This window comes from Brachyhypopomus gauderio, chromosome 5, assembly GCF_052324685.1.
Source record: "Brachyhypopomus gauderio isolate BG-103 chromosome 5, BGAUD_0.2, whole genome shotgun sequence".
In the NCBI taxonomy this organism is placed as follows: Eukaryota; Metazoa; Chordata; class Actinopteri; order Gymnotiformes; family Hypopomidae; genus Brachyhypopomus; species Brachyhypopomus gauderio.
Genome location: NC_135215.1, coordinates 34,737,114 through 34,750,537, shown reverse-complemented (window position 1 = coordinate 34,750,537; position 13,424 = coordinate 34,737,114). Strand labels below are relative to the sequence as shown.

The following is a 13,424-nucleotide window of genomic DNA, read 5'->3' as shown; positions in this document are numbered from 1 at the left end:
ACTATAATTCCACAGACCCTCTCAAACCACTGACACTCTCAAACCACAGACCCTCTCATTCCACAGATACTATAATTCCACAGACCCCCTCAAACCACTGACACTCTCAAACCACAGACCCACTCAATCCACAGACACTCTCAAACCACAGACACTCTCAATCCACAGACCCTCTCAAACCACAGACCCTCTCAATCCACAGACACTATAATTCCACAGACCCTCTCAATCCACAGACACTCTCAATCCACAGACCCTCTCAAACCACAGACACTCTCAAACCACATACCCTCTCAATCCACAGGCACTATAATTCCACAGACTCTCTCAATCCACAGACCCTCTCAATCCACAGACACTCTAAAACCACAGACCCTCTCATTCCACAGACACTATAATTCCACAGACCCTCTCAATCCACAGACCCTCTTAATACACAGACCCTCTCAAACCACAGACCCTCTCAATCCACAGACACTTTAATTCCACATACCCTCTCAATCCACAGACACTCTCAATCCACAGACCCTCTAATTCCACAGACCCTCTCAATCCACAGACACTCTCAATCCACAGACCCTCTCATTCCACAGACCCTCTCAATCTACAGACACTCTCAATCCACAGACCCCCTCAAATCCACAGACACTCTCAATCCACAGACCCTCTCATTCCTCAGACCCTCTCAAACCACAGACCCTCTCAATCCACAGACACTATAATTCTACAGACCCTCTCAATCCACAGACCTTCTCATTCTACAGACTATCACGTTCAGCAGACGCTTACGATCCACAGACGCTCTTGTGTTTCAGTGGCTCTCAAACTGTAGACACAGTCATTCCACAGACACTCTCATTCTACAGACACTGTCACTCTATAGATGTTTACATTTCACAGACACTCTAATTCCACAGACACACTCATTCCACAGACACTCTAATTCCAAAGACACACTCATTCCACAGACACTCATTCCACAGACACTCTAATTCCACAGACACTCTTATTCTACAGACTCTCTCATTCCACAGACTCTCTCATTCCACAGACCCTCTCAAACCACAGACTCTCAATCCACAGACACTCTCAATCCACAGACCCTCTCATTCCACAGACCCTCTCAAACCACAGACCTTCTCAAACCACAGACACTCTCAATCCACAGACACTCTAATTCCACAGGCCCTCTCAATCCACAGACACTCTCAATCCACAGACTCTCTCAATCCACAGACACTCAATCCACAGACTCTCTCAATCCACAGACACTCTCAAACCACAGACCCTCTCTTTCCACAGACACTATAATTCCACAGACCCTCTCAATCCACAGACACTCTCAAACCACATACCCTCTCAATCCACAGACCCTCTCAAACAACAGACCCTCTAAAACCACAGACCCTCTCATTCCACATACACTATAATTCCACAGACCCTCTCAATCCACAAACCCTCTCAATCCACAGACCCTCTCAATCCACAGACCCTCTTAATACACAGACCCTCTCAAACCACAGACCCTCTCAATCCACAGACACTATAATTCCACAGACCCTCTCAATCCACAGACACTCTAATTCCACAGACCCTCTCAATCCACAGACACTCTCAATCCACAGACCTTCTCACTCTGTAGATGCACTTATTTAGTATTCGCTCTTGGTACACAGACACTCTCAATCCACATATGCTCTTGAACCACAGTCATGCTCACTCCACTGATGTGATGTACTCACGCCACTGATGTACTCACTCCACAGATGTACTCACTCCACAGTCATGCTCACTCCACTGATGTACTCACGCCACTGATGTACTCACTCCACAGATATACTCACTCCACAGTCATGCTCACTCCACTGATGTACTCACTCCACTGATTTACTCACTCCACAGTCATGCTCACTCCACTGATGTACTCACTCCACTGATTTACTCACTCCACAGTCATGCTCACTCCACTGATGTACTCACTCCACTGATATACTCACTCCACTGATATACTCACTCCACAGATATACTCACTCCACAGATGTACTCACTCCACAGATATACTCACTCCACAGATGTACTCACTCCACAGTCATGCTCACTCCACTGATGTACTCACTCCACTGATTTACTCACTCCACTGATATACTCACTCCACAGATGTACTCACTCCACAGATATACTCACTCCACAGATGTACTCACTCCACTGATTTACTCACTCCACTGATTTACTCACTCCACAGTCATGCTCACTCCACTGATGTACTCACTCCACTGATTTACTCACTCCACAGTCATGCTCACTCCACTGATGTACTCACTCCACTGATATACTCACTCCACTGATATACTCACTCCACAGATATACTCACTCCACTGATATACTCACTCCACAGATATACTCACTCCACTGATTTACTCACTCCACTGATTTACTCACTCCACTGATATACTCACTCCACAGATGTACTCACTCCACAGATATACTCACTCCACTGATGTACTCACTCCACTGATTTACTCACTCCACTGATATACTCACTCCACAGATGTACTCACTCCACAGATGTACTCACTCCACAGTCATGCTCACTCCACTGATTTACTCACTCCACAGATGTACTCACTCCACAGTCATGCTCACTCCACTGATGTACTCACTCCACTGATTTACTCACTCCACTGATATACTCACTCCACAGATGTACTCACTCCACAGATGTACTCACTCCACAGATGTACTCACTCCACTGATATACTCACTCCACAGTCATGCTCACTCCACTGATGTACTCACTCCACAGATATACTCACTCCACAGATATATTCACTCCACAGATGTACTCACTCCACTAATGTACTCACTCCACAGATGTATGGAGTGCTAATTTTTATTCATATAATCTTTATTCATATAACCACCAGGATTTATGCATCATACACATTTTTAGCATTTATATTTATGTATCATACCCGGGGCAGAGGGGTCCACATTTATAGCATTTATATTTCTAATTTACCAACGTTGCCACTCAAAGCACCAGGTGACATTGTCCTTCCAGCTTACATGAACTTGAGTCATTTGGGCAGATCTGATGGCTTTGTGTAACTCCACTTCATTAATGTGATGCCAGTCCTGTTTTACGTGTCTTATATAACATTTTATTAGGCGGGCTGTGGACCAGCTGGGCCAGGTGGGCCTCCCTCCCTGTCAGGACACTACAGCTCTTTATGCAGGGTTTGCTCTTCTGAATCTGGGGTTTATTTATTAGTTAAGATAAAGAAGAAAGTTGAGTGTTTACTGTGTACGTTGCACTTTAAAGTTGAAATCTGTGAGAATCTGTCTTAGTGCTGAGCAAGGGCTAGAAGTTAGTCTCTGTAGGTAGCTTCGTTTTTCTATTTCTATCGATCCTCCTTTGCTGATGAATGACTGTGGTGTGTAAAGTCACTAGGGGCAGTCCACTGTTGGGGCTGGATCATGTGAATGAGCATTGTTAAAGAAGATGCTTTAAAAACATTTTTTTTTATTTTTGTCAGTCTAGCATCTTCAGTGTTTTATATTATATCATATTTCACCCAGCCATAGGGCATTCATAAGGACATACATCTCTTCTGCTTGAAATCCCTTCCCTGTCAAATGTTGTGGCTAAGTGAGTTTGAGTTTTCCTGATAGTTCTTGAGAAATGGTATGAGCGTAGATTTCCTTCAGGTCCATCTGCTCAGCCTTGGCCTGTCGTGCAGAGGAAAGGACCGCCCCTAACTGCTCTCCCAGTGCTGGTAGGATGCCATCGGGCCAATAGCAAAGCCTCACGGGCGCCTGGCACCATCGAACCTCCGCATATGATTATTCTGAAATGTGATTGTGACACTCGGAACAGTCAGACGTGATTAGAACTCTGTTGGTGAGGAAAGCCAAGCATGCAGATAGAATCAGAGGGGACGACGGCGGGCATGCCAGTGCCCACACGCCGGTGCCCACACGCCAGTGCCCACATGCCGGTCGCCAAGGCGGAGGCAGAACTCAGCACCGGGGAGGCCAGGGAGGTACTGGGCAAGTAGCCGTGCTCCAGGACTTGGTTCTGTACTGCTGCGGTGCCAGGCATGGGGACCGTTGTTCGTTTGGAACTAATACTTGATTTGAACGGATTTCCTTTCAGATTCGATTTCAGAACGATGTGGATCAAAGACTGCTGCGTTTGTTTTGAAATCGTGCTTAACGTTTTTTAGAGCATGAAGCCAGTAGCAGAAAACACAGACAAGAAACACACAACACAGACAAGACACGCAGAACACGAGGGTCAAAAAATACATGTGTACAGTAGGAATTAGGCAGGAAGCATATGCAAAACCCTCTAATTCTGACTACATTAACATTTCACAGAGCTGCTGAAACCCTATGTTGCTGAACAATCTTTTTCTCTCTCCCTCCCTCTCTCTCTCTCTCTCTCTCTCATTAATTTCTCTCTCTCCCCCTCTACCAGAAAGGCATTATGATTTAACCTCCTCATTTCCTCCTACCTCTTCACATACTTCTTGATTTTCTTTTGTTCCTTCTTACTTTTAATCTGCCCCTCCCACCAGCCTGTCTCTGCACAGAGGCGTTATTGATGTCCTGTGTCGGAGCTGCTGGGACGAGTGCCAGGGAGCAGCTCCAGTTTGCTTCTGTCTTTCCCCTGACCTTGATTGAGCCATTTTAAGGAATGCGTGTATTGATTTCATTTATGAGGGCAGTGAAGTCAGGTGTCCTCCGCTGCTAGCCGCCACGCTAAAGCCAGCTGCACCTCAGCGTGCCTACGCCTGCCTTTGGTATTTTTGGTTGACAGTGGTGTGCATGGTATTGTACGCAGGTAATGTACAACGTCAAGGGTGTTCACAAAGGCCTGCGTGTGGAGATTGCAGAAGGTGTACGTTAACTGTATTGTTTGTGTGGAGATTGCAGAAGGTGTACGTTAACTGTATTGTTCGTGTCGAGATTGCAGAAGGTGTACGTTAACTGTATTGTTCGTGTCAAGATTGCAGAAGGTGTACGTTAACTGTATTGTTCGTGTCGAGATTGAAGGACAATTGCAAACTGAGCACGTGAGACGATTCCACACACCTCTTCCGATCAATCAAGGGCTAACCTGAACCTGCATGCAAGGCTTCTGTTTCCTCTTTTTTTATTTCGTACATATTTTATGAGATGAATTGCAAATAGATAATACATGTAAATAATTTTTTTTTAAAGAGAGAAATGTCTTCTTAAAGTAAACTGTGAAAAGCAAAATTGTTTTAGACTGTTGGTCATTTAGAAAATGAAATTTTATTTTTGTTATTTTATTAAATAACATTGTTTTATTAAAAAATAAACTGTAAATAGAAGCATTCAGACCAGATGTAGAATATTTTACAGTCTGATCACGTTATTTGAGTTTCCTTCATATTTGAACCCAGCACACCCACTTCTCCACGGGCCACCGAGGCCACCACTCTGGGCTGAAGTGTGTCTTCACCATTTGTCCAAGACTGGTATTTATCTGTTCGCTTATGTTTTCATACATGTTGTCATTTTTGAAGGACTGCTGTCATTTGCAGTAGTTTCCAATTCCAAAGCCCCTGAATAACAAATGCAGATGCAGCACTGTGTTGGGACAGACTGGGTCTGTGTTGGGACAGACTGGGTCTGTCTCCTGGCTGAAATCTTCCACTGTCTGTGGTCAGGACCAAATGAAAGGAATATTTTTCTCTTTTTCTCTTTAATTGGTCTAACTTTGTAATAGCACCACATCAGTTCCGGTTTTACTGTCTCTTTATTATTCGGAAAGAATGCTAATGTTAATCAGATTTTGACTCATGCAAAATTTTTTTAAACTGCAATGTAATTCCTTTGATTCATTGAACATCCATTGGTCCACATTATGAAAATATCAAAAGTCTATGAAACATTTTCCCCACTGCTTTTGGTCAGAGATGAAAAATGATTGTAATTGCTGTACGATTTTTATTGCATCAGCCAACCATTACTGTATTTATTGAGAATATTTCATAAATTAGAACTGTGACATTTGCAGATGTTTTAACCCCATCATATATTACTGTGAGGAATCATGTCACTCCATTATTATAACAGACTTACAAATCAAAATAGTATCATGGCAAAACAAGCCAAGCCATTGATATTACAGAGCACTACATATTACAAGACAGCCACTGTCAGCCCAGTTAAATGATTTCAACAATATGAATAAAAGAAAAGAAAGAATGACATAAAACTTTGATATAAACAGAAGTGTAATAGAACAAATAAAACAAGTAAACGTATTTGAGTGGTAACGTGTGGAGAGAGGCAAACACAGGAGAGATTCTATTTCTTCCTCATCTCAGTCACGAATCCTTTTCGCTTTCTGAACCAGCTGCATATGTGATAGTTGGGAGGCTCTAGTATAAAGTTACAGAAATCAATATGAGAGGAAAAAAAGCCAGAATGATGTTTCTAAATATTTAAAACACAGACTACATTTTAGTCTAGCAGTGGTCTGGAAAAAGCAGATTTTCATCTGTGGCCTCTACAAACATTTAGTAGCGCTAGTGTTGGAGCATTATAGACCATCTCTGTAGTCCAGAGTACCATGGTAATGATCGCTCAGGTCAGCATGGCTGTGCTCTCTAGCGCCACTCACTGGTGTTAGGGTTGACCAGCACCTCCCAGGAACTCGCTGTGTGTGACTGACACCCCTGTGTGTGTAGGCCCTCCCAGCCAGCCACTGCGCCCGACCTGGAAGTGATCTCACAGCAGGTGGAGGACGAGGGTCAGGGCATTGGTGCAGTGCAGCTGGTCAGCTTCGCCTACAGGGACCTGCCTCTGGGAGCTCTGGACATCTCACTGGCTGGCTCTCAGCTCATCTCCAACCTGGACGAGGAGGACAACAGAGAAGGGTAGGAGAACATCTCACAACCATCGCTTTGCATTTCACCACAGTCTCTATTTACTTGTACACACAGATGGACAGACAGACACATACACACACACACACACACACACACACACACACACACTTCCATGCAAACACTCAGGCAGGTGGTACTACAGTATGAAATTATAAAAATGAGAACAATTCATCTTCTACATTGAGTGCTAGATTGGATGATGCATTTAATTAAACCAACACTTTTTGGGGGTTTTTATTTTTTATTTTTTAGAATTGGTCTAGATTTTATTCTGTCACTCATAATGACTCCTGAAGGTTGTGAGAAACTCAGGGTTCAGAACGGTGAGAAGAGAGAGCAGCACAAACAATTCCAACCATCAGGAAGACGTGAACGTTGAGCCTGTATGATCGAGCCCGGTGCTACACGCCCGCTCTGCTCTGGGTGGTATTTCTGGAATTCACTGAATGTTTTGTACTAGCTGAGCTAAAAAATGACTTGTATTGTTTACATCCAAATAATCACTGCTTGAGTTTCACTGACCTGCAAGAACGAAAAAAAAAAACTGGATGAAAGAAATCACTTGTTTACCGTCTGCCAAACCGTGCCACAAACATATCAGGCGATGGTATATTTATCACATTACACCTGCAGTATAGTTCTGTCAGTCCTGGCGTCGTCAGCCGGTATGATGCCGGAATACGGATAATGAAAAGTCCTGAGATAAAATCCACTTATAATATAGAGCATTTCATCAAAGGCTCTCTGTCATTATACTCGTTTATTACTGAAACCCAATTCCTGAAATCTTAGACTTGCTTGGCATGGTGGACCATTACCATAATTGACTCTGGATGAGACTCAATACATAATGTGAGCTGACAGAGTGCGTTTCTGTCTTCAGTCTTAACAGGTCATGTTATTATACATGACATCCTGCAGAATTACACAGATCCAGCTCTAATGTCTTAACATTTTCCCATGATAATTAGTGATGAGCATAAGGGTTGTACTTACACAGTACTGTTAGTTTTTTAACAGTATTTTAACAGTATTGAGAGATTATACTGAGTTTGAGGACAAACCAATTCTCTGTTGAATCTGTTAGGAAAGGAAATATAATTCATTCAATCATTAGAAAAATAGTATGTGTGATGCGTTCTGTGGTAATAAGTGTATGCTCCCATGTGCTTAGGTCAGTGTGTACTCTCTTCTTATTCCCAGGCCTGAGGCCATGACTGAGGTGCCCTTGAGCAAGGCACCTAACCCCAACTGCTCCCCGGGTGCCGGGCTAGGGCTGCCCACCGCTCTGGGCACGTGTGATCCACAGCCCCCTAGTAATCACTAGTGTGTGTGTTCTAACTGCACAGATGGGTTAAAAGCGGAGGACAAAATTCGATTGCGGTGAAAAATCACAATTGGCAAAATATGGCACACACACATTATTGAAGTGCTCTATTCTTATTGGTGAGCTCTGTCCTTATTGGAGTGCTACACCCTTATTGGTGCTCTCTACCTCTATTGGTGCGCTCTACCTCTATTGGTGCACTCTACCGCTATCAGAGTGCTCTATCGTTCTTAACATAAAATAAAACTGGATGGTAATGTGGAAGAAAAGTGGAAGAATCCTTTTCAATTTTTTTATGATCGTGAAATAGTTTCCAACAATGTACACTCCAAAATACACTGGACATCTTGTGGATTATATCCGTTAAAGTAAGTAAATCAATAAAGAAACTAAATTATGTGTAGCTGTCAAGTTCCCAAACACACAACACACATGTGCACTTTCGCCAAGTAATAACTGGAGTTTATTTATACCATATATTAGATTCTTTATTTATATATCATGTTTTATTGAACACTTCCAGACATGTTCTTTCCTACATGGTCTCTAATAGGAGTTTGAAGTCCTGTGGTGATACACAGTATATTTAGAACACAAAGCTGAAAGTGTTTAGCACCATATAACAGTGTAGCACCTCTCAAGCGCTGGTGAGAGGTGTGTATTTGAGTTCTGCTGGGATGATAAGGCTACTGTGTGGCCAGGCTGTACCTGCTGGGGGTGGAGAGGGCTTGGGTCTCTCTGGTGGCTTTTGGGCTGCTGCCGGCCCGTCTGGGTATCGTGACTCACGCCGGACAGGCCCTGAGCCATGCTCTGCTCCATGCTGAGGAAAAAGACAAACACCATAAGCTTCATTATGGCAAGCGTCACGGTTCCACAAGCCACACCTGCCTGAGTGCTTGCGTGGAAGTGTGTGTGTGTGTGTGTGTGTGTGTGTGTGTGTGTGTGTGTGTGTGTGTGTGAGCACAAGACATATGGTCATTGCATACTCTTAGTCCTAAATGTGTGTGTGTGTGTGTGTTGTGTGTGTGTGTGGGTGTATTTGTTAACTATACAACTACAAACGTGGTTCTTATTAAACCCAAAAGCACTACAAGTATTTTTTACTGAACATTGTTACTTCTTAAATGTAGTAATGTAGTATTAATCTCAAAGCAGCATTAGTATTTAGCAGAATCCAGAAGTCCAATCCTACTTGCTACAAAGCAAACAGGCCTCCTTCAGTTGAAAGTAACACAGATGAGTAAGGATGTAAATACAAATGTGAAACATTACATATTACAGATGAGGTGAATAATGTAACTACAAACGCCAGTCCCAGTATTGTAGTGGCCATACAACACTGGGAATCTCCAGGTCTCTTTGGTGATCAAACATCTGAAATGGTTCTGCATCTGAGCAAAGAGAACTCTCACACTGAGCAAGGTTTTTGATCAGTACTAAGCTTTGTAACTGTACTAAAAAGGTTAAAGGAGCAATAAGTCATTTTCCAATTCTTGTTCATGTTATTAAGCACCCTTGGATGTTCCAGAGATGCTGTGCTAAACATGGTCGCCTATGTGGATGACCTTGTCTGTGGACATCTGAGAACTACGCAGCAATTTCATTCTTCACTTCATGTAAATGTCGTTTGCTTTTTTAACTTTTTGGTGGTAAAAAAATTACCTATTGCTCCTTGAACAGACTTTAAAATCAAAAGTGACCACATGGTAGAAGCATCCCCATCACACAAACACCCATAAATATGGGCAGGGCAAGAAACTTACTGAGCAAGACTTCACAGGTCACGTTTGGGCCCACCCTGTACATGTGGGTGTGGTTATGCACGTGTCTCACGTCACGAAAGTAAAATTAATTTGTTCCCTCAGGGGTCGACTCATCTGATCACTGGACATCGTTCTAGAATATTCTCATGTTCTTATCCTACATTTCTCTTACTTTTATACAACTGTGCCATGTTAGACTCACAAACGTTCGTAATTATAATAATGGGAAATTATCCACATAGAGAATGCTGCTTATAAGTGGTTACATGTTAGAGACTTGTCATGTTTCTGATACTAAACAGGATTTAGTAGGTTTAATGGCATACAACGTTAAAATATGCTTTTTACATGTAAAATAGTCCATCTAAGGTGAGAACAACTAAGGATTAAATGAAAAAGACTATGTTTGAAAATATTTCAAAAGCTCCTTTCAGAGATTCAGAGTAAAGAAAAACATATCTATACAGAATTAAGTCGAACAATGTAATTCGTTCTTGTTATTTGCTGTGTGATTAAAGAGTTTGTATAGTCACAGAAGAGCTAGTTTGCTATGAAATTAAATAAACATCTCCCCGGAGTAAGGCTGTACCTACATGAGTATAATTTCAAACCAGTCAAGAGCAGGACAGAGCACCACATGTGCGTGATGGGGGGGTAGAGGGGAGCCCTGGGGAATGAGGGATGTCACAACAGCTCAAGTTCAACATCAGCCTTTTCCATAAAAGTGTGTTAATGTATTTGATTTGTTTTAGTTTTTTTTCTGTTTGACCCATCAGGATCAAGTTTGCTATCTACTAGAACAAATGCGAGAAAGTGAAGTGATATGACACGACCCCTTAAACTGCTTATGCCAGCGGTACAAAAGTCTGTGACCAACAAATTCTGTGACTGTAGCAGAATTTGCTGTGTGCACACATCACCATTTCTGATGGTCTTCAGAATACGTGACCCCTCTGTGCCGTCATAATGATAATAGTTTTCATAATTTCTAGATGTTTCTAGATGTAACACTGATCCCAGACATGCATACCTTTGTGTAAATGGATATGAGAGCATAACCCATCACCTGAAAACATTTTGGGTGGAGTTTAACTAATTTCTTATGAATGTACAGTGGGGCCACATATTCTCATGGGTATTCAATTACTCTTTATGTTTCCTTATGGTAAAATGTGTAAAGGTGTTCATTGAATAGTGCATGGAAATGATAAATAAATAGTTTAAGAATGGTTTACAGTAACAGAAATCGGTGGCTACAGATATCAGTGTAACACCAGCTATTTAAGGATGGATATGTCCATATGTATGGTTCTTACATAAGGCTCAGTGTATGTTTTTATATGCTTTCAGCACTATTGGCTAATCAAATCACATGACTTGGCATTTTTACGTTAAATATGGCTAAACCCTCCTACATACAACTCTGCTGAATGAAGTTTCTGATGTTGATTGTAGATCAAATTATGATACAGTGAAACTTACTGTCATCTTCTGACAGCCAGCGACAACAGGGCAATACTGAAACTATGTTGGATACATTCTGACCTTACAGATCAAAATTCCTGATTTTCAAGTCACACTCATTCCAGGACATGCCAGTTATGAAGGCTCCATGAGAGAAAGGAGTAGGCTGATGTATTTTTGTTTCTTAACTCAAGAATGTGGGCATGTCATGGTTCACTGAAGGCTGCTTTTGTGACTCATATCCTCAGTACGAAGGGAATGGTAACCAAGTTGGATTGCCATTGTTTGTGGTTAATTAATAACCATGGGATCACTAATCTCACAGGCAGTGCATATGAATAGTGTCATTGTATCTTCTAATGCCAGCTGAAGCTCTTATTATCAGTAGTACAATAGTCCCTGTCTAAATTTAGTACGGCATTTTGGATTCGTTAAACTTCATTTGTTTGTATAAAAATTGTAATTGTTTGTATGCCTTTTTTGGTTGCCTTTGAAGTCATTTCAATATATTATAATATAGGATAGATTGTTTTACATCTACAACAGATAGTGCGCCTGTGGTAGGCTTTTTCACCTTAGGTTTAACAAAGCAACATATACACAGGTGAAATTATCGCTGGTTTACTGAATTAGATCCTAACCAAAAAGAAAAGAAGGTAAAACTTAATTGTTTGCAAAGCTGCTGTGAGTCCATGATAAAAATGGGGTTGAAATCACATTTCTTTTGCTCCAAATACCATTTATATTGTAGGGAACCTTTATGGGTTCATTCACTGGCATTCAACTCTTAATTGGTTTATTGAAGTAGTAACAAAATTGCTGATGTTTATAGCCAAAGACTGAGGAACACCGTACATCATGAGCTAAACAGGGTGTATAGTTCCCAAGTCCCAGCTGATCTAAAGCTTAGCATAGACGCTGCTGCATTTCAGAGCTGCCATCCCTACCTATGTCTTTAGTCTGGCCAATACATCTGTATAAATTAGGAGAGTTCTCCGGGTTTTCATGCAAGTAGATGAATATCTACATTTTTAAACAGCTTTTTGTACTTTCCTCTCTGAGTTCCTGGAGCTCTCCTGTTTTATCTTTCAGATGCCTTTAGGAACACACACTACGATAAAATGGCATGTACAAAATGTTTGGTATTCCACAGATATTGGCTGCAGTTGAAAAGATTTCAAGGAAGTTGCGTTGTATTTTAATTCTGTGGAAGCTTTAAAATGTGACCGAAACTTATCTGAAGTAATCTGTATGCCCGTCCACGTTGTTCTTGATAATTATGCAAAGAACACATATCAATCATGCCTATTCATTCTCCGCTGGATAGTCCAATGTGTACACGCGCCATGATCTGTGTACGCTCAGCACTGGTGCAGACCTGGTGCAGGTTCACACGTACCTGCCCGTCGCTTCAAACGACAGGTTGCACATTCCTGATGTTAGGAACACAAGTAGTGCTGTCATTTTAGCTGTTTTTCCAGTTAAACCTTATCTTTGGCAGGTTTCAGTCTGCGGTACGCTGATCCAAGACCTGTTAGTATCCATCATATAACGTTACACATTCACACTGGTGTTGAACCACTTCCATGGAACAGACAAGACCAGAGAATGTGCAGGTGTTCCTGCCCCAGTCCCTAAATCCAAAATATTGAGGAGGAGTGGGAGATGGTGAAGGAAGGTGCTTGTTCTTCTTACCTTCATGGGCCAGTTGCAGTGCTTGCAGATTTGGTGCAGGGTTAAGGCTAGCAGTGTATTATTAGTATTGCAGAGTATTATTAGTATTGCAGAGTATTATTAGTGATTTCTGGCAACGGCTCCATGACTGGAATGTGCTAGAAACCATGACAGCAGGGTGTGTGGGATTGTACAACACTGTCAGGCCTTCTGTTCCTCATCTCTGACAAGTTTGACTGTTTTATTGTTATTTATTTAATATTTTTTGTA

The 13,424-nt window shown here is 41.9% G+C and overlaps 1 protein-coding gene across 3 annotated transcripts in view; it reads left to right on the top strand.

Annotated features, from left to right (window-relative positions):
- tmem266 (transmembrane protein 266) overlaps positions 1-13,424 on the top strand; it is a 66,636-nt gene that overhangs the window by 19,037 nt on the left and 34,175 nt on the right. For all 3 annotated transcript variants that reach the window (XM_077007435.1, XM_077007437.1, XM_077007434.1), the window contains exon 3: positions 6,726-6,914. In XM_077007435.1, the coding sequence (XP_076863550.1) occupies positions 6,726-6,914 (189 nt within the window). The remainder of the gene's footprint in view (positions 1-6,725; positions 6,915-13,424) is intronic.